The sequence below is a fragment of the Eubalaena glacialis genome, chromosome 18 (genome assembly GCF_028564815.1).
Source record: "Eubalaena glacialis isolate mEubGla1 chromosome 18, mEubGla1.1.hap2.+ XY, whole genome shotgun sequence".
Taxonomy (NCBI): Eukaryota; Metazoa; Chordata; class Mammalia; order Artiodactyla; family Balaenidae; genus Eubalaena; species Eubalaena glacialis.
Window position 1 is genome coordinate 62,216,122 of NC_083733.1, and position 20,099 is coordinate 62,236,220.

At 58.7% G+C, this 20,099-nt stretch overlaps 3 protein-coding genes across 8 annotated transcripts; 1 reads left to right on the plus strand and 2 right to left on the minus strand.

Moving 5' to 3' along the window:
• Positions 1-1,303: 1,303 nt before the first annotated feature.
• RPL18 (ribosomal protein L18) lies at positions 1,304-5,316 on the minus strand. Its single transcript, XM_061174233.1, has 7 exons — positions 5,213-5,316; positions 3,911-3,997; positions 3,432-3,539; positions 2,805-2,903; positions 2,166-2,289; positions 1,936-2,005; positions 1,304-1,421 (listed from the first exon to the last, which is right to left on the minus strand). Exons 1-7 carry the CDS (start codon positions 5,213-5,215, stop codon positions 1,346-1,348), a joined length of 567 nt encoding a protein of 188 aa, XP_061030216.1. The 5' UTR covers positions 5,216-5,316; the 3' UTR covers positions 1,304-1,345.
• A 30-nt stretch (positions 5,317-5,346) lies between these two features.
• SPHK2 (sphingosine kinase 2) lies at positions 5,347-13,712 on the plus strand. 6 transcript variants are annotated; one of them, XM_061174226.1, is made up of 7 exons: positions 5,347-5,619; positions 6,513-6,667; positions 9,775-10,249; positions 11,088-11,237; positions 11,354-11,448; positions 11,540-11,655; positions 12,062-13,712. In XM_061174226.1, the coding sequence occupies exons 2-7, from the start codon at positions 6,629-6,631 to the stop codon at positions 13,152-13,154; spliced, it is 1,968 nt and encodes a 655-aa protein (XP_061030209.1). In that variant the 5' UTR covers positions 5,347-5,619; positions 6,513-6,628; the 3' UTR covers positions 13,155-13,712. The 6 variants fall into 6 exon arrangements, with proteins under 6 accessions (XP_061030209.1, XP_061030210.1, XP_061030214.1 ...); XM_061174227.1 differs by lacking the exon at positions 5,347-5,619 and adding an exon at positions 5,641-5,956; XM_061174231.1 differs by lacking the exons at positions 5,347-5,619; positions 6,513-6,667 and adding exons at positions 8,142-8,194; positions 10,798-10,843.
• A 181-nt stretch (positions 13,713-13,893) lies between these two features.
• On the minus strand, positions 13,894-19,927 carry DBP (D-box binding PAR bZIP transcription factor). Its single transcript, XM_061174232.1, has 4 exons — positions 19,106-19,927; positions 17,811-18,221; positions 15,981-16,192; positions 13,894-14,391 (listed from the first exon to the last, which is right to left on the minus strand). Exons 1-4 carry the CDS (start codon positions 19,242-19,244, stop codon positions 14,176-14,178), a joined length of 978 nt encoding a protein of 325 aa, XP_061030215.1. The 5' UTR covers positions 19,245-19,927; the 3' UTR covers positions 13,894-14,175.
• Between the last annotated feature and the right edge of the window lie 172 nt (positions 19,928-20,099).

The window sequence follows — 20,099 nt, forward strand, 5'->3', positions numbered from 1 at the left end:
GCACCCAGCTGGCTGGCTCACCAGCTCTCACTGGCTGACCATCCCGGAAGCCTTCTCTTTGAATCTCCCCTCAGCCTTGGAAGAATGCACTCAAGCCCTAAACCTCGGCATCACCTTCCCCAGCTGGGGAACTAGGTCAGTCTCCTCTGCCGGTTGAGGACTCTGCTCCCTGAGCATTCACACGCACTCAGGCTGCTGCAGTGGTGGATGCCCTCTACAGGGGGTTTGATTGTCACGGACTGGGCCACCGGGTTGTTTCTGGCTGTCCTCTAATCAATGCTGACTCCAGCCTGGATTTCTGCCTTAATCCCACTATCTCCTGCTGTCAGACCATCCACTTATTCCAGGACAAGGAACACCCTGCATCTCTCCCTCCCAAGCTGCCCCTTTGAGGATCCTGACCCTGCCTCTGGTGGGTGGTCCCCTGATCCCTGCCAACAGGCAGCCCTCCTTCCAATCCCAGCACCCAGTCGGCTCCCTTCCTCCAGACCACAGCGATCAGCCCTGCAAAGAGAAGGAAGGGGAATAAAGCCAGGCCACTCCCTCTCCCTCCTGCCCTCCCCAGACCCCCGCATTGCGTCCAGGTCTCCAACCCCTACCCCTCATTCTCTTGCCTTTTCAGAGAACAGTCAGATCGAGGGCCTGGAGACCTTTGATTTCTGCGGCTCTTCCGGCCACCTCGCCTCATTCACCGGGTTTCTTCCTGGGATCCGGGGAACCCAGCCCCTTGTGCAAACACAGGGGGAGGGCTGACACAGGCCCCTGGAGGCAGAGGACAGTAAGGTCCCAGCTCCAGGAACACACTCAACGGGCTTCGCCCAGGGACTGGCGGCCGGCCTGACTCAGGCTTCGGGGGAGGGGAAGCGCATCACCTATTCCCACGCACCCCCTCCCCCACGGCGGCCCGCCCCATTTATACTTCGCGGTCCAAGCTCCGCCAGCCATCCCGAGCACAGAGATCCGGGAGGGGAGCGCGGTTCCTTTAAGAGTAAGCGTGGCTAACTCGAAAAGGAAGCAGGTGCGTCGACACCACACCTGGCAAAGAGGTGGGGCTTCGGCCTTGGATGGCCGCCAGGTCCCAACGGTGCAGCGAGGTCCAAGGGCGCCAACAGGCTTAGGGCAGTCACCACGCACACCTGGGACCGCAGGCTCCATCCCCCAGCACAGCGGAAGGGACTCATCCCAAAGGCTGGTCTCCCCAGAAAGGGGCGTGGCAACCACTCCCCCAAACAAAGGCGTTCTCACCGCCGGTTCCGACCCTCTCTCCCCCCCACCCCGTTCCCCAATAATACACAAAAGGCCATTAGCATCCAAAATCTTTTTAATAACAAGGTAGGATCTGGGGTTAGTTCTTGTAGCCACGGCTGGCCCGTCGGCCTCTGGCGCGCTCGAACTTCCGGCCCTTGGAGCGTACATAGGGTCTGCAGCGAGAGAAGGGAGGGTGAGAAGAGGCTCACGTTACAGACAAGTGAGGGACAAGTGAGGGACGAGGGACGCCACCGCCACCGGCTGTCAGGGCCCGCTCGCTGGCTGGGAGCTCAGAAGAGAGCTGCTTGCTCTAACAGAGAAGCACAGGGACACCAGAAGGGGGCCTCACTCAACCCAAGCAGCATCAGTGGCGACACCAAGTCCGCTGCTGGAGAAGCCTGGCAGCGCTGGAAGCGAACGAAGCGAACCGGCAGGAGTGGCTGCTGAAGCGCCTGCACCAGGCCCCGGGGCCGTCCACCTGGGCGCCCCGGCGCTGGACGGAACGCAGGCCCCACCCGAAAGACGGAGACAGGCCCTGGGAAGCCTGCATCTGTGCTGCTGGCTGTGCAGGGAGCTCAACACCCAAGGAACAGAACTTTAGGCAGTCTTGAAGGAAAAGCAGGTAAGAGGGTGGGGGAATATTCTAGAGAGACCTGCAGGCTGGGGTCCAGGGCTAGGTCTACTCACTTGGTGTGGCTATGCGGGGTTCCTGGGGCCTTGCCGAAATGCCTGTACACCTCTCGGCCCTTGCGAGGACCTGGGGAAGGGAAGGAAGGGGTGGCTCAGGCTGATCTGGGGTGGGGTGGAGTGTCACTGACCTCCCAGGCCTGGGAAGGTAAAGGCTGCTAGCAGTCCCGCAGCTCATGACAGACCCCTCACACCCCCCTACCCCCCTCAAGCCAGCAAGCCCCACTCACCAGACAGGAGGACAGTGCCACAGCCCTTGGGGGAGTCCAGGGCCAGCTGGTCGAAGGTGAGGATCTTGCCCCCGGCCTTGAGGATGCGGCTCCGGGCGCGGCTGCTCACCCGAAGCGCACACAGCTGGGGGACACAGGGGACAGGTGTGGTCAGAGCCCCCCCGGACGGCGACCCCGGGGCTGCTGGGACTGCCTGTTCACTGCCCAGGCCCAGCAGGAGTCCCAGCTGCTTACGCGACCTGATCACCAACACCACCAACTACTGGAGGCAGCTTCCTGAGCTCACGACAGCCATTCCTACCACTTTACTTCTAGAAACCCCTTTAACACCGCAACCTGAAACTATTACGTGTAAGGAAACTGAGGCACAAAGAGATCCAAGGCTTTGTCCAGAGATAACAAAGTGGCAGAGAGATCCAGGTCTGAACTCTGGCTGTCTGGATCCAGAGCGAACACCATCAGCAGGGCCCCAGAAGGGGCTTGTCCAGGGATACCCGCCATCAACAGTGTGAGGGACAACCCCCCCTCCAACCCAGGCACGATGCCTGCCTCACCCAGAGGTGAGATGAGCCTGCCGGCACCACGAGAAGTTGCGCCAGGTCCGTAGGACCTCACCCGAGCCCCCCCGCCCCCCCGCACCTTCAGCTTGGGCACCTCCTGGATTCGCACGTCATCCGTTACAGTCCCCACCACCACGGCCGTTTTGCCCTCCCGGCCGGGAAGCTTCATCTTCCGAATCTGCGGGGGTGGGGATGAAATGCACATTAGGCAAGTCCCTTCTGGTGGTTAAAGCCAATCCCCCCCATTCAGCCATCCCAAGGACCAACAGTTGTGTCCCGTTTGGGCTAAACCTACCCATGCCACACCTCTCAAGCTAGCACAAGCCTAATCTCAGGTCCAGTCTGGGAAAATCTCCAAAGAAAATACAGATTCTTCCACGGATCTCTCCTACAGAAAGCTTCTGACACAGAAGACGCTCTATAACTTGAAACCTCAGGAAGATCTCATAAAGCCACTGTAACCCGCCCCCAGACACACACAATGAGAAGGAAAATGAGACCAAGAGGCCAAGCCAGTCCAATGCCCCCACTATTCAGCTACAATCAGAGGGTCAGAGCTCTGCACCCACCACTGGATGAGGTTAAGCCAGCTGATAGCCAGGCTGCTACCAGAGAGCTCCAAGCCCGCCCTTCCACCCGAAGTCCAGCTCCAGACATGATCCAGTCGCTCCCCAGGCTGGCTATGCCCTCCGCATCAGCCCCTCACCATCCGGGAAAGGGACAGAGGTGGCCGGTTGGTGCGACTCATGAACAACCTCTTCAGCACAACTTGATTGAAGGTGGAGTTGGTTCGCCTGGCCAGAAACCTGTACAGCTGGAGGGGAAGGAAAACGCAAATGAAAACCCGGGGCAGCCCACCCGCCCCCCTCCCTCCCAGCTTTCTAACAAAGGGGCAAACAAATGACTTAGGGCTTTCCCCATCCCGTTAAGCCCAAGGGAGAGAGCTGGCCTAGGTCCCTCCTGGCCAGAGACCCAGAAAATCCCCCTCCCCACTCCCCAGAGGTAAACCAGCCCAGAGGCTGAAAACACTGGACTCTCCAGAAGCTAAGGGAAAGCAGCAGAGATTTGAGCCTGCCCTGCAGGCCCCTGCGAGGAGCCCAGGACCCAACCAGCATGGAGGCTCTAGAACTTGTATTGATATTTCCAGGGTGGCCTCGCCCAGGGGGTCTTAGGCCCCAACCTCACCTTGACCAACAGCCTTAAGTAGATGTCCTGGCTCTTGGGCTCCTTGCGTCGAACCTTTCGGTCCTTGTTGTGGCGGATGTCAACTCCCTGCAGGGGTGAAGGGAAGACCATGAACCCAACTCTGATCTGGCAGATTCCTCACCTCATAAACATTGTTATTTCTCACCTCTAAGAAACAGATAAAGCCCCAGTCTCTGGAGACAACAAATCCCAGACCACCACTGGGAGCCCTCTGGGAAAACACTTAAAACTCCCTGGGCCTCAAGTGACTTTGTTTTAAAAAAAAAGAGGGGGAAGCCTAATTCTACACAAAAAGCCTTCAACACATGGCACACAGCACCGTGAAAAACCTTAACACAGCAGCCGCGTTAACTCAAATTTTTACTTCTTTAGAAGCTCTATTTTTCAACAATATAAGTATTATTTAAGCTCCCAAACCTTGCTCCCATGCGTGGAGCACTATCAAAAACATTTAAACCAAGGGCAGACTTCCAGTTCTTATAAAGGCAACGACCCTTTTTTCTAGAACTTACTCTGCACAGACCAACCCTAGAACGACCTCCTTATTAAATATAATTTCCCACAGTAGTGCTAAAACTGAAGGGAGCCCACGATTTCCACTACACCCCCTGGCTGCTTTCCTGCAAGTTTTTCAGGCTGTGTCATGAGTTATAAAGAACTACCTAATCATTAATAGTTCTCATTTATCCAGCACTTAATGTATGCAGGGACCCGTGGTGAGCACTTCCTCTGACTTATTTCTTTTCGAACTCACATCTTTGAGGCATAATTACTGGGTCTCCAATCAACAGATGCTTTCTGTGCACAAGAATGATGATACGGTGGGTAGGGAGTTGAGACTCGAACGGAAGCCTGCCTGGCCCCCAAACCCGGGCACCGGACGCTTGACACACACACCCCCCGCCCCAGAACCCAGCTTTTCAGGCTGGGGAGTGACGGATCCAAGGACAGCACAGGCAAGAGTGGCTGCGGGACCAGCGCCTGTGTCCGAATCCTGGCTCCGCCACTTACTGGCACTGTGACCCCGGTCATATTACTTAACCTCCTTGCCCTTCGATATGGTCATCTATTCGATGCGACCTATAATACAGGATTATGGGAGGGGCGGGAGATTGAGGACTCCCATCCCTGGTCTTCGGGCCCCCAAAATAGCTCCCCACAGCGGGAGTCGCCTCCTTCGAACACCCCGGCACCACTGCCTCACTCTGGAACGTCCCCAGCGCGAGACCGCGGCGGATGGCAGCGGATGGTGAAGCCGCGAACGCCGCAAAACGCGCTCACCATGATGGCGCCTCCTCCTTAGTCAGGTCCGGAAAGAGAGACCAGAACCACGATGGGCGGGGAAAGCCTTCAGCGAGTGGCGCCTACGTGACGTCACATGGGCGCGACGCGGCGCTCTACCTTGACTCGTGTCTCTCTATGGTGAATCGGAGGACCAGCTAGATGGGCGATTCCGGAATTGGGTGCAGGAACATCTAAAGGGGAACAAGCGCTACGCCAAGGAGCACGTCGGAGGCCTCTCTGGCCCTATCCAGTCCCTGTTCTTGATAGTCTTCCGGCAGAAGCGGCTCTCGGAGCCAGAGAGATGTCGCGCGGAGCTAGGAAGACGCGTCGCGCGGTGACGCTCTGGCCCGACGCCGAAGGCCTCTCTGTGGCTCCCGGAGGACCTAGAGGGCCGAGTATTGGAGGTGAGGAGGCGGGGCTGGCGGGGCTAGTCGGGACCTCGGGAAACCTCTGACCTCAGGCTTTGGGCGTTTCCTTATCAGGCTCACATCTGCCTTATCTCTTGCTGCGCTTCCCAGGTGCGGCCGCAGCTCGGGAAGTCTTATTTGAGGTCTAACCCGAGATCTTCTTGCTGCAGTCCAGTCTATGGCATCCTGTATTTCCACCTTTTAGGTTCAGCTTCTCCCTCTGCCCCCAGATGACCCTTCCCTGAACCCTACTCAGCCCCTGCCACCTGGAGGCTGCTTTTCCCAGCCGAGAGATTCAAGTGGCCCAGAGGGTTCGGTTTGAGGGATGTGCAAGGTACTGGAGCACAGAGGAGGCAAGCTGAGGCCCCCGGGGCTTGGGGGATGGGGTGGAGAGAGGGATGAGTAAAAAACTCCTGAAAGAGGGGAGGAGAGACTCAGAGAGAGGGAGACAGAGATTCAAAGAGGAGGAGGAATGGAGACCCAGAAGGGGAGGGGAGAGAGACCAAGGGTGGCGAAATGGTGACCCGGGGAGTTAGAAGACCTAGAAAGAGAGGGAAGGTGGAGATCCAAGGAGGAGAAGAGACAGAAAGATGGTGATACCATCTGTAACTGAATTCAATTCTTGGCTTTGCTGCTTACTAATGGTGTGACCTTGGGCAACCTCTCTGTGATTTTGGGCAAGTCGTGTAACCTCTCTGTGCCTTACTTTCCTTATCTGCAAAAAGGGGCGTCTATTGCTGTTATTAGCCCTTACTGGATGGGACCAGATGGGCCGGTTGGGGCAGTGATGAAGCTGACTTGTCCACTCGTTTTCGTGGAAGCCCTGCAGCACTTCTAGCTTGGCTTCCTTTCCTCTGCCCTTCATGCTCGTACTTACCTCTCCTCCACAGAGCCACAGGCCAGGGCTGCACCATGAGGCCTGACTCCTTGTCCATACCACCCTCCCATGGCCTCCGACCCAGGGCCAGGGTCTTGCTGATGTGATAACACAGCAGAGGGCCTGCAGATGAATGGACACCTTGAAGCAGAGGAGCAGCAGGACCAGGTAAGGGTCCATCTGAAGGTCCAGATCACCATACGATGGAACACAGTTTCCTTCTCTCCTCCTTGTCCCTGTTCCTTGGTCTGTGAGTCCCAGCCTCTTTGATTACTGTATCTGTCTTTCTTTCCCCTGGAGCCCTAAGCACACGCACTGTGTTTGCCTGTCTCTCCATCTTTCTGGGTTTCTGGTCCTCTCTCTCTCTGGGTCATTTTTTGGCACATGTTATCTGGTGCTGTTGCTGTTCTCAGTTGAACACTAGGTACATTGATTGGCAATAAATGAACTTCATCCTCCATTTATCTGTTTCTAGCGAGCTCAGTCCCTATCTCCTTCAGCATGTATCTTTGTCTCTACAATTCTGTTTCTAGGTCACCTGATATTATTCTTGCCTTGATTTCTTTCAATTTCAACGTGTCTTTGCCTCTCTGTATCTCTCTGTCAACATCTTTGCTTTCTGTCTCTTGGCCTCAGTTCCTCTCAGCCTCTAACATTCTCTCTGTCCCTCACCCCTGACCTAGAGGTCTCTGTCAGATACTCCCAGTCTGTCTCCTGAGTCTCTGTCCTACCATGTAACTGGGTCATTCACTGGGCAGATATTTATGTCATGCTGCCCCAACGCTGGCTTGTGCCCAAGGTAAATAGTTTGTGAATTAATGAACCTCTCCTCCCTGGTTTTCATTCTTAAAGTGTCTGTCCCCATGTCTCGCCGTGTCCATCATTTTCTGGGTTTTCTTATGTCCTTACCTTGCACATTTTTTTTTTTTAATTTATTATTTATTTTATTTATTTATTATTTTTGGCTGCGTTGGGTCTTCGTTGCGTGGGCTTTCTCTAGTTGCCGCGAGGCATGTCGGATCTTCCTGGACCGGGGCTCGAACCCATGTTCCCTGCATTGGCAGGCGGATTCTTAACCACTGCGCCACCAGGGAAGCCCACCTTGCACATTCTTAATTCCATTTTCTTTGTCTCTTTGTCTGTATCTCTGCTTTTCTTTATGTCTATCTCTCTGACTCTCTGTAACTGTCTGAAAAAGAGACAGCACTCTCTTCAAGTCTCTTATTGCCTCTGACTCTGGTTCACTCTTCCCTTTTACTGTTTTTGCATATCTCTGGGTCTGTGTTATCTGTGTTAGGGTCATTCTCTATCTGCAGTTAAAGACCTTCTCCCCCTTGCTCCTTCTCTTTTATAAAGTCAAAGGATGGGAGAGGCCCACTTGCCCTCAACAAAGATGGCGACAGGGGCGCTGGCCATGTCTCCGTGAAGCCGCCTCTGCTGCGCGTGTGCCCTCACCTACAATGGCGGCTGATCTCGCGAAGCGCGATACCCCGCCCAGTTCTCCCGCTCTCCCGCGGCAGGCCCCTACGCCAAGCTCGCGAGTCTGCTGGCCCCGCCCCCGCACGCTCTTATTGGTGCAACTTAGGCCGGCCGCGCGGCCATTGGCTGAGCGGATGCACACCCTCCCCCCACCCCTGGGTCTGATGGGGGCAGTTGGTGCTGACTTGAGTGGCCGCCTGGAGGAGGATCCGGCGTGTGAGGAGGGTCTGGGGTGTCGGGACAGGGACCCGAGTCAGGACGACTGAGGGAGCAAGAGGAACAGATACGCAGGCCCGGGACTTGGGTACTAGGGGTGTGGGATGGAGATGGAGAACCAGAACCAGGACTGAGGGATCCAGGAATGAAAACCCAGGTCTGGAACTGGGTTCTGGAAATGGGGTGGGGATGGAGGGCTGGGGCCCGGGGAACCGGAGACAGAGACTCAGGCTTATGGATTGGGGGTACCTATGGATGGAGACCCAGGCCCTGGTCTGGGGTACATGGAGAGTGGAGAGAATGGAGACCAGGCCAGAGACCTGGGGACCTAGGGACCAAGGCGCAGGCCCCAGGACTGGGGGAGAGCTAGGGCTCTAAGTGGCGGGGGGGGGGGGGGGGGGGAGGAGTCAATGCAAGTTTAGGGGTGGGGCTTGAAGAGCTGACCAGGGTAGGGGGCAGAGGTGGCTCCTGAGAGAGAGTCCACAGATGGGGGTGTGTCTGGGGCAGTTCTGCGCCTGGGGAAGGTGAGGGGCAGGACTGATAGGTGACTGGGTGGGCGGGGCAGTGGGGAACAAAGGTGAGCCGGAAGGAGGAGGCAGAAACTGGGCAGAGGGCAGGGGGAGGGGACCTCAGGCCCAGCTCCCACTCTCTCCCTGGAGAGCAGGCGGCCAGACACCCAGGTCAGTGCTTGAGGTCCAGCTCTTGGCTCCTGTCCCTTGCAGGTGCCTGCATGTGGCTCCTCTACCTCTCTGACCCCTTAGTTGCTCCATGTCACACCCCTTTCTCAGTTTCTCCAGCTACTACATCCCCTACCTTTTGCCTCTCCTGTCTGCTTTTTCTCTCCTAACTCTGTTGTCTGACTCTCAGAGGGCCTCTGGAGCCCCTAAACTCTCTCTCTGCTCTCTAAGTATCTTTCATTACACTAGGTTTCATCTCACTGAAGCTGTTTGTCTCCTCTCAGTGTTTCTCTGGCTCTCAGACCTTTTTCTTTGTGTCTGAGTGCCTCTTCCTTGTTACTTTCTCTATCTGGAGTTGACTCTGTGTGTGTGTGTGTGTGTGTGTGTTGTGTTTTTCTCTATCTTTGCATGTCTATTTATATGTCTCCACCATCCTCATCTCTCTCCTTTGCATTATTTTTCTCCAAAGTCCTTAATCGTCATCCAACACGATATGTATTTTATGTCTTTATCTTGTTTTTCTATCTTCCGATTAGAATATAAACTCCACGAAGGCAGGGATTTTCGTCTGTTTTATTCCCTGCTGTGTTTGCTGGGCCTGGCGCCATGATTGGCACATAGTACTGAATAATTATTTGGGGAATAAAGGAATGAATGTTTGCATGCCTGGGTGTGGACCCTGCAGGATGCTGGCCTTCCTGTCCAGCTGACCTCTGCCCTGTGTCTGACCTCTGCCCTGCGTCCTCAGTCTTCCCACACTTTGTCTGGGCCTGTCTCTGGTGCTCCCATCTTGCCTGTCAGCACCCCTCATTGTCTCCTCTTATCCACAGGCCCTGCCCCTGCTTCCCTCTGCCCACCATGGGGGTCCTGGACTCTGACTCCTACCCTCCTTCCTCCCCACAGAGGCCAGAGCAGGAGCTGACCTGGAGCTGGGGCCACAGGCCTAGGAGCGCCCTGGACAGGGTCAAGGCCATGGCCCCCCCACCGCCACCGCCATTGACCCCCAGCACCCCACTCCTGCATGGCGAGTTTGGCTCCTACCCAGCCCGAGGCCCACGCTTCGCCCTCACTCTCACACCACAAGCCCTGCACATACAGCGGCTGCGGCCAAAGCCTGAAGCCCGGCCCCGGGGTGGCCTGGTCCTGCTGGCTGAGGTCTCAGGCTGCTGCACCCTGCGGAGCCGAAGCCCCTCGGACCCAGCAGCCTACTTCTGCATCTACACCTACCCGAGGGGCCGGCGTGGGGGCCGGCGCAGAGCTGCACGCACCTTCCGGGCCGACGGGGCGGCCACCTACGAGGAGAACCGTGCTGAGGCCCAGCGCTGGGCCACCGGCCTCACGTGTCTGCTCCGCGGACTGCCACTACCTGGGGACGGGGGTGAGGCGCTGGGCAGCCTCTCTGTCCTAAGGCCACCTTGGTGTCTCCTCAGAGCTCCCTCTGTGGGCATCTCTGTCTCTACTTTTCTGTGTGTCTGTCTGTGTGGTGTGTCTCTCTGGGTTCATACTGAAAGAGTGATGCACAGACAGGGATGGGCACAGAAGGCAAAATCCCAGGCAGAGAAGGATTTGTGTGTGCTGCTCTCGTGAGATTTCTGTCTCTGTCCCCTCCCCCCTTCCACGGGTCCTGACCACAGATGAGTCAGAGGCTCCCGGGCTGGTGAGAGCAGCCAAGTGAGACATGCTCAGTCACCACCCTGGATGACAGGCACTCGCAGAGGTCCCCTGGGGCGTCTCAGGAGCCCAGAGATGGCATCTAATCCAGCTGTGGGGATTCAGAGGAGGCTTTCAGGCAGAGGGCCCCACCTAGGGTACTCAGTTGGCACAGGAAGGTAAAGGTTCCAGGGTCCCCAGCTGGTGGGCCTTCCTTGGTCCTGGCTGGCTGGGGGTGAGGCCTGCACAGTGGAGTAACCTGTTCCTGGGTTCCAGGTGTTTGGAGGTGTGGAAGGTGGAAACCAGAGCTCTCCTCCCACCCGTGAGTCCAAAGGGCACTGGGATTAGACACCGAATCCCTGCCTTTGTCTCAGCACCTGGGAGGGGGGTGGGCTGTACACCTGGGCCTGAGCTGGTGAGGCCGGGGAGAAAAAAAACTTTCAACTCCCAGAAGGTTTTGATGCCAGCCCTCCACCACCTCCACTGGAGGCTATTTGCAGTTACCGTTTCTGAGGTGAGGGGCTTGGTTCCCTGACCTCTGTAGACTCCTTCTCCTCTCTCTGCAGAAATCACCCCCGACCTTCTGCCAAGGCCTCCCCGATTGCTCCTATTGGTCAATCCCTTTGGGGGGCGGGGCCTGGCCTGGCAGTGGTGTAAGAACCATGTGCTGCCCATGATCTCAGAAGCGGGGCTGTCCTTCAACCTCATCCAGACAGGTAAGGGCAGTGTCATGATGGAGGCGGGAGCTGGGGGCTAGGACTCCTGAGTCCTGGGGAGTGGTGGTGGGTCAGGGGTGGAACAGCCTGCCTCACTTCCTGGTTCCCCACCTTAGAACGACATAACCATGCCCGGGAGCTGGTCCAGGGGTTGAGCCTGAGCGAGTGGGATGGCATCGTCACCGTCTCCGGAGATGGGCTGCTGTATGAGGTAGGGCAGGACCACCCTGCCCCAAGCCTGAGCCCTGGGGGACTGCGGAGGCCAGGACCAACACGCAGGTGTCTGGTCTCCCACCCTCCAGGTGCTGAATGGACTCCTAGAACGCCCCGACTGGGAAGAGGCCGTAAAGACCCCTGTGGGCATCCTCCCCTGTGGCTCGGGCAACGCGCTGGCAGGAGCCGTGAACCAGCATGGGGGGTAGGTGGGAGGAGCCCTCCTGGGATAACAGGGACCTGGCACATCTGCGCTACATCTTCCCCTCAGCCAGATCAGTCTGGCTGAGGGATGCTCCCCACACCCCCCAGACATTTTTGCCTGTCTTGTTCCTAGCTGTCTCCCTAGTGCCTAGAACTGTGCCTGGCACACAGGAGGCACTCAGTGAATGCTCATGGAATGAAAGAACTGACAGGGAACCTGGCTCAGTAAGAAGAGTCCGTCTGGAGGTGGCCAAATGGCTGCGGGCAGGCCCCGGGACATGCCCGGCCTCCTCTCCCCATTGTCTGCTGCCCCACCCATCTGTGTGTTTTTCCTCCCCGCCTGGCACTGTGTATCTCACCCAGCCTGTTTACTCTTTCCCGCTGTATCCGTCCATGTCTGACTGAAGGTTTGAGCCGGCCCTGGGCATTGACCTGCTGCTCAACTGCTCCTTGCTGCTCTGCCGGGGTGGCAGCCACCCGCTGGACCTGCTCTCCGTCACTCTGGCCTCCGGCTCCCGCTGTTTCTCCTTCCTGTCTGTGGCCTGGGGCTTTGTGTCAGATGTGGACATCCAGAGCGAGCGCTTCAGGGCCCTGGGCAGTGCTCGCTTCACCCTGGGCACGGTCCTGGGCCTCGCCACACTGCACACCTACCGCGGCCGCCTCTCCTACCTCCCTGCCACGGTGGAGCCCGCCTCGCCCGCCCCTGCCCATGGCCTGCCACGTGCCAAGTCAGAGCTGACCCTAGCCCCCGGCCCAGCCCCACCCGTGGCCCACTCACCCCTGCACCGCTCAGTGTCTGACCTGCCCCTGCCCCTGCCTCAGCCTGCCCTGACCTCCCCTGGCTCACCTGAACCCATGCCCATCCTGTCCCTCAACGGTGGGGGCCCAGAGCTGGCCGGGGACTGGGGTGGGGCCGGGGATGCTCCACTGTCCCCAGACCCACTGCTGCCCTCGCCCCCTGGCTCCCCCAAGGCAGCTCAACTCTCACCCATCACCGAGGGGGCCTCAGAAATGCCAGCATCCTCTGGGCTCCCACCTCCCACCCCTGATGCCCGGGTAGCCATCTCTGCTGGGGGCCCACCTGACCACCTGCTCCCTCCTCTAGGCACTCCACTACCCCCAGGCTGGGTGACAATGGAGGGGGACTTTGTGCTTATTTTGGCCATCTCACCCAGTCACCTGGGGGCTGACCTAGTGGCAGCGCCCCACGCGCGCTTTGACGACGGCCTGGTGCACCTGTGCTGGGTGCGCGGTGGCATCTCACGGGCGGCGCTCCTGCGCCTGTTTCTGGCCATGGAGCGCGGTAGCCACTTCAGCCTGGGCTGTCCGCAGCTGGGCTACGCTGCGGCTCGTGCCTTCCGCCTTGAGCCGCTCACGCCCCGCGGCGTGCTCACGGTGGACGGGGAAAAGGTGGAGTACGGGCCATTGCAGGCGCAAGTGCATCCCGGCCTCGGTACTCTGCTCACGGGTCCTTCAGGCTGCCCTGGGCGGGAGCCTTAACTCCAACCAAGCTTGGAGCTCGCCCGGAGCGGGGCTTACATTCCTGAGGGGGCGGAGCCTGAGCTAGGGGGCGTGGTGTGGCTGCTAGAGTCAGGGCGGAGGCTACAGTGGTCCTGCCTGGTCTCAGGATTGCGCCCTACCCTAGGGGACCAGAGGTGATGCTGGAGGATGTCCCGAATTCCGGGGGTTGGGGTCCTGACGGTCACGGAGAAATGGGCTCGCCCCAAGGGTAGTCCCTGATCAACGAGGGCGGGTTCACTCCAGACCCTCGAGAACGGCTCGTAGAAAGCCAGGTCGGCTGAGGGCGGAGCCTGTCTTAACGCGTAGTCCAGTGACGTGACCTGGAACGTACGGGCTGGGGAGGCCTTAGATAACTGGCCCCGTCTACTCCGGTGCCTCCACCAAGCTGGCCAATCACCCGGCGCTCCGATTTGCACTAATGTCCCTCCCCCGTGGGTGGGGGCGGGGAAGTTCGTTTCCTCTGTCTTTTGTGCGTCCCCTAGCCCCAATCTTAAAAGCAATTGAAAAGGTCTATGCAATAAAGGTAGTGGCTTCATTCCTCTCAGGCCCTCGCCCCTTCATCCAGCAGCCCGTGGGAGGGAACAGACTCTAGGCACTTCCAGCAGCTCCTGCCTTTTATGGACCGAAGCCCAGACCTGCCCATGGACTGCGGCCAGCGTGACCCGCTGGCCTTGAACTGGGGCCAGGGAGCTGCCTCCTCCCCCACGACAGCTGGCTCTGGGGTTCTCAAGATTTATTCAGGATCGTGTTAACGGAGGCGGTGGGAGGATGGGGTCCCCGACGTGCCGGGGGGCACACACTGAGGACCTTCCCCGCCCCCACGAGGGAGCGGGGAGGCTCACTTTTTCTTAAAAATATAAATGTATTTATCTGCATCATCACATCCCTGGGGCACCCAGCTGGCCGGCCCGTGGGCCACAGGGCGGGGAAGGAAGAGGGCGTCAGGGCGCAAGTCTGAGCGAGGAGGAGGAGAGCTCCGCCTGTTGGGGTGGGGGCGGCCTCACAGGGCTCCGTGCTGGGCCTGGTAGCGGGACAGCACGGCGCGGTAGTGGGACAGCTCCTGGCGCACGGCCACCACCTCCTGCCGTAGCAGGGCGTTCTCCTTCTCCAGGAAGGCCGCCCGCACCGATATCTGGTTCTCCTTGAGCCTCCGGGCGTCGCGGGACCGCTTGGCTGCCTCGTTATTCTTGTACCGCCGGCTCCAATACTTCTCGTCCTGGATGGGTGGGAAAGCACTGAGGTCCAGAGGGGCCCCGGCCCAGCGAGAGAAGGGAGGAACAGCTTTGCTTGTGCCTTCAAGGACCAGAGTGCACCTAAGAAACCACCCCCCGCAACCCCCGGGCTGCTTCTCACCCAGCAGTGGGGCCTAAAGGATACCCGATCTCCCCTGAATGGGTACCCAAGGGTCTGGCCTTCTAGGGCCCCGGTTGCTATGGACAGCAGGCCCCTAGCAACAGCTAAGGCATGAGATAGCCTCCCACCCCACGCAACTGAGCTTCAAGTCTCCACTGTGCAGAGCAGGCCCAAGCTCTTCTCACTTGACAAAAGGCCTGTAGTTAGCTCCTGGTTTGCTAAGGATTCTTGTTCCCTAGCAACAAGACCTTCAGGGTCTGAAGACTTCTCCCATTGAAAAGCACTGCCCTATACGTCACCTTTCCAGATCTTGGTTGCTAAGGAAAGCCTAGGTTCCCTACTGATGGGGTTTGGTGTCCCATAAAATCCTCTCAGAGCTGGGCCCTTTTGACCTTGCTGCCAAGGCAACCTCACCCCTCCTCAGCAAACAAAAGTGAGGTGTAAGTGGTCCCAATGACCACAGCCAGTCTCTGACCCACTGGCTTTGAATAGAGGCCAGGGAGCTGCCTCCTCCCCAGCAGTCCCTGGTTGCAAAGGGGTCTATCCTGAGACCTCCCCACACCATTATGTTTAGAGTTCTCCAGTCCTGGAATTTGGCTGTGGAGGAGGACCACTCCTTAGTACAAGGACCAACCAGAGCTCTGAAAGATGCCCCTCCATCCCCATTTCATTAAAGCCTAGTCCCTGCTTGCTAGGGTAAACCCACTCCCTAGCAACAGGGCCTCATGGCAAGAGAAACCACTGGTCTAGATTTGGTTTACAGGCCAGTACTCACTGCTTCAAGTAGTTGTGTCTTACACAAGGACATGCCAAAGTCTTGTGAGACAAGCCCAGGTACTTCTTGTTAGGGAAGAACCCAGGACTGACAAAGACAGAATGCTAGAGAGATGCAGTCACTGCCCAAAGCACCCCAAATCAGAATGTGGCCCTGGCCGCTAATGAGGACCTGAGGCCTCTTACCAGTGAGTCCAGAAAACAAGGCCTAGAGGGGCTGGCAAAGTCTTCATCCTAGGCAGATGCAATCGCCCTGAAGGATGCCCCAGATCAGAGATGAAAGGACCAACCCCTGCCTAGTTGGCTGCTCAGAAGAAACAGGCTGATATCACATGCCTAAAGAATGCTATCCTTAGCAACTGGGCCTGGTAGAGCCTGAAGCCTGCCCCAATGAGGGTGTTGGGTCCAACCGATAGGAGAAGCTCCAAGCCTGTAAAACTGGTCCCATCAGTGCTGGCTGAGTCTGAATCCCACAGTGATACGGTTTTCACAAATCTCAAGCCCAAACTTCTGTCCCTGTGCAGCCCCTGGCCAAGGAGGACTGATCCTTGGCTGTAAGTTAGGAGAATGTGAGAGTTAATCCCAAGTGAGAAACCCAGGTCTGACTAAAGAAAGGGCCATCCCTGGCTGTGGAGCCAGCACCCACGAAGCCTGTGTCCTACACCCAGCAATGCTCACCTTCTGCTCCTCTGGCACCTGGATCTTCCGCGCCTTCTTCATGATTGGCTGGGGCTTAAGTTCCTCCTCTGAGAAGCGATGTCTCCGAGGGTCAAAGGTCTCATGGCCGGGAATGCTTGACAGGGCTAAATCAGCTGGGTCAGGTTCAAAGGTCATCAGCACCTCCACCGTGTCTGGGTCCACAGGGCTGGGTGTGTCCCGAGAGGTCAGGCCTTGGGGAAAGAGAATGTGCCACCTGAGTGTGTATTTATTTTGGGGAGGGGGTTCCCAGAGGCTACCCCCTGCTCAGGTATCATACCCACCACAAGGAAGGCCCTTATGCGGTTTAACATAAAGCCCGCCAGGGATCAACCTCCCTAATATAAAATATGAAGGTTCCTTAAGCCACAAAGATGCTTAGAAATCATGAAACCAGCTCCACTTTTACACACAGGAAAACTGAGGCCCAATCATACGTGACTTGCCCTAAGTAGCACAGGAACCTGAACTATTGCTTCTAAAACCTCAGGACTTCAGAGGTACAGTGTTAGTTTCCTTCCCTATAGTCCTACCATTCTTAACTGAATCCCCAACCAAAGCCTAGACCCCCGGCTGTTCAGGGAAAAGGAATTTAATGCACCGAAAAGACCTCAAGTTAGCTCCTTAAGAGCTACTAAGTCCAAAGAGTTAGGGACGAGAAGCATAAAGGGCTCTGAGTTTCCAGGTTGGTTCAAGCGTAAGAGCGGCCTGTACCTTTAAGAGAGAGCCAGCTGGGGGCAACTCAGGACACAGGTTCAGGGCCGAGTCACGTGCTGGCGCCTGCTTTCCCGCCCCGCCCCCCTGCCGCCACGGGCGCCCTCCTGTTCCCCAGTCCCGCCCCCTCCCGCGTGACCGCGCGTGCGCGAAGCACGAAGCACGGAGGAGGGAGGAGAGGACTCACGTGGCGCGGGAATGTGCGACTGGGAAGGGGAGGGCCCTGGTCCTGCCCGGAGGTCGGACCAGGAGCAGGTGTGTCCAGGAATCCCCGACCTGCAGTCCGCCCCTGGCTACCCCAAGGTGCCCGAGGGAGCACACCTTTCCTCTTGCTCCCTGGGGTCTCCCAGCTCGAACCTCTCAACTGCCAAGGATCCAGACCCCCTCTGCTCTCTAGGGAACACTCGAGAACCGACCCCCTCGATATTCTCAGGCCCCAAACGTCCTAGCCACTAGGATATACACGATTCTGGGACCCCAGGCCCCTCCCCCAGGAATATAGAAAGCTCGGTCCTTGCCGCAATGGAAGACGCAGGATGAAGGTCCCTTCTGAAGGACTCCGGGACCCGGGGCGCCAGCCCCTCTCCACTTGGGGGGGGCCGAGGAGGCAGGGCTGCCAGTCCCTTTTGTCCTGGGGAAACAGAAGTCTGTGCCCGGCCCTCGTCTTCCTCCCTCGTAGAGGGCCTAGGATTTCCGGTCCTACCCCAGTTCCACCGCTTCCTGGTCCAGATTCTGGGGTGCAGTCCACTCCCCAGTAAATAACTCCAGTGTTCTGGGATCCCAATCCCTACTCCTCGAGTATCCAGAGCCTTTGTCCTCACGTCCCACGTAAAAATTCACACGACCTCACCACTGGGCAGGCTTCCTGGAACTTGGGGTCCCAAGTCCCTCATCTCCTATAGATCCAGGATACGCAGTCCCTGATCCATTAGGGGACACAGAATCCGGACTCCTCTCCCGACATCTCCCGATTAGGGGACCCGGAATTCGGGCATGCAGCCCCAGTCCCACCGTCCTGACCCCCAGATTCTCACAGCCCCGCCCTCTGGAGTCCAAGCCCCGCCCAACCAGGGCCCTGCCCCGCCCCAGCCGTCGCACCTGCGCGGTGGCCGCCGGCGGCCCCGAGGGCAGCCCGGGCGGGGGCGTGCCCGGGCGAGGAGCGAGGGGAAGCCGAGCCGCAGGAGCCGGGCCCCGGGGAGGGTGCAGGTGTGCGCACGGGCGAGGGCGCTGGCGACGGGCCGCCGGGGGGCGGCGGGCTGGGAGGGAGCCCATGCTCCAGCAGGAAGGCGTCCAGGTCCACGTACTCCACGTCGCCGAACGGCAGCGTGCGCTCCCACAGTAGCGGCGCCAACAGACCCGGGCCGGGCGCAGCCCCCGGGCGTCCCCGTGGGGACCCGCCGCCCACTACCGCCCCAGCTGAGGCATCCGCCGGTCCCGCTGGCTCCAGGCCCGGCCCGGGGACCGTGGCTGCCGGCGGGGTCGCCTTGCGCTCCTTTTCCTTCAGCAGACCTGCGGGCCAGGGAAAGAGCGGGCAGAGTGGGGAGGAGGAGGAAGACGGAGATGAAGAAGCGACTCCGAGAGGAGAGAGACACGAGGAACGAGGGGATGGAGCCCCACACCGCAGAGATCCAGAGAGAGGGGGGACAGAAGGGAAGTGGGGGAGAGACCCGTGAGGGAGGGCAAAGACCCAGAGAGAGGAGGGGACAGAGGCTCAGAGAGGGAGAGAGACCCAGAGAGAAAAGACAGAGACGGGGGCGGCGGACCGAGAAAGGGATAAAGAGAGGAAGAGGGGAGGACAGGGACGCAAAGAGAGAGATGGGGACAGAGACCCAGGAAGGGATAAGAGACACAGAAGGGGGATGGAAGTTCAGACAGAGGTAGGTGGAGGGTTGGGCAGGAGAGATTAAAAAAATGACAGCTCTGTTAATTCCTCTGTAATCTACAACCCCCCCCCACTCTCTGCGCACTGTACCCCCTCCTCCCTGCCCCCACACTCTAAGGGGCAGGAAGGGGCTCTATTCCTGGGGCACATTCCTCATCCCTAGACTCCATGTGACCCCAGGAGGCCCCGCCCAAGCCCGTGTAACAACCGTGTGAGCATCCGACACACCCCCCTCCCTTCTCCCTGGACCCCAGGGGTCCAGACTCTCGGAACCAAAAGGAAGAGGGGGCTGGGGCCTAGAGTCTTGAGTCCTGGGAGTGGACAGGCATGAGAACCGGTACTTTTGGGTCCTGGGTGCTGAGGGATCTAGGGGCCTAAACAGCTAAGTACAATATTTGGGTAGGTAAAGGTTGGGAGGATGGACTCTTGGCACGTAGGAGGTAGCTGTGGACCCTCCCGGCACTAAGGGAGCAGGGTGTCTGAGTTGGGCGAGATGGGGGCTAGAACTCACAGCTGGCTGGCTCTTTGGGCTTGCTGGTCCCCTGCAGAAGGCTCCGCAGCCCAAGCAGCGCTCCCCCGCCAGGGGGGGCCCCGGTCGGGCTGCCCAGCAGCAGGGGGGCCGGAGTCCTGTCGCTCACGGGCCGCGCCATCGCCCGGCACCTGCCCGCAGGCTCACGGGTTCATGGAGAGGCGAACAGCTGGCTTGCCAGTCAGCAGCACACTCCTGTGGTTCGGGCGAGTGTCTGCCCAGGGGCGGGCGAGCGTAGCTTGCAAGCCTCCAGTATCCAGAACACTGCAAATCCTAAGAGCGACGGGGATTTGCAGTCCTCGGTGCAGAAACGTGCAACTCAAGAGGGTCCCAGGAGACCATACAGTCTGGGTGAGGGGCTGATCAAATCAGGCGGCCGGCTCTTTGCAACCGAGGGTTCAAGGGGACACAAGGCGCTCCTTCTACAAGGTGGGCGAGCCTGGCTCTTGCAAAATCTGCAGCCCTCTCCAAGGAAGGAGCTTTGCAATCTGCACCAAGAGGTGTGCGCGGAGGGCCGGGGAGAGGGCAGGAGGAGGCGGCTGCCTTGAGGCGTGGCCAAAGCAAACTTCTTTCGCGGAAAAAAAAAAAAAAAAAAGCCAAACCAAAACACCCGACGCCACAGAGCGCACCCCTCCTCTCGGCCCCCGCCCGACTCCGGCCTTGCACCCCAGCCGCGTGCCTCCCTCCGGCTGAAAGCGCGGGCCAATCGCGTCTTGACCCCTCGAGACGCACAGCCAATGGGACCCCTGGATCCGCCAAGCCCTGGGAGTGCGAGAGAGGGTCTCAGTGCGTGAAGTTACCTTGCCTTTTGGAGAGAGGCGGGACCCTGACCTACATTCACCCAATGGGAGACGGCACTGGGGGCGGGACCGTGACCCAGTTCGGGCCAATGAGGCAGACGGGAGGGGGAAGCACATGGCTTTGCGCGTGCTGCCTGACGGGGAGGGTGGGTAAAGGGGTGGGAGGGGAGAAGAGC

What these genes read in the sequence shown, in the direction of transcription:
- RPL18 (XM_061174233.1), bottom strand. An exon ending in CTCTGTCCCTTTCCCGGATG is followed by an intron (nt 2,904 to 3,431) that starts GTGAGGGGCTGA and finishes CCACCCCCGCAG; the next exon opens with ATTCGGAAGATGAAGCTTCC. An exon ending in AGGAGGTGCCCAAGCTGAAG is followed by an intron (nt 2,290 to 2,804) that starts GTGCGGGGGGGC and finishes TGTGTCCCCCAG; the next exon opens with CTGTGTGCGCTTCGGGTGAG.
- SPHK2 (XM_061174226.1), top strand. Translation starts at nt 6,629, where the DNA reads ATGAATGGACACCTTGAAGCAGAGGAGCAGCAGGACCAG. An exon ending in CAGAGGAGCAGCAGGACCAG is followed by an intron (nt 6,668 to 9,774) that starts GTAAGGGTCCAT and finishes TCCTCCCCACAG; the next exon opens with AGGCCAGAGCAGGAGCTGAC. An exon ending in CTTCAACCTCATCCAGACAG is followed by an intron (nt 11,238 to 11,353) that starts GTAAGGGCAGTG and finishes TCCCCACCTTAG; the next exon opens with AACGACATAACCATGCCCGG.
- DBP (XM_061174232.1), bottom strand. Translation starts at nt 19,244, where the DNA reads ATGGCGCGGCCCGTGAGCGACAGGACTCCGGCCCCCCTGCTGCTGGGC. An exon ending in GCCCAAAGAGCCAGCCAGCT is followed by an intron (nt 18,222 to 19,105) that starts GTGAGTTCTAGC and finishes CCTGGCCCGCAG; the next exon opens with GTCTGCTGAAGGAAAAGGAG. An exon ending in AGGTGCCAGAGGAGCAGAAG is followed by an intron (nt 14,392 to 15,980) that starts GTGAGCATTGCT and finishes CCACCCATCCAG; the next exon opens with GACGAGAAGTATTGGAGCCG.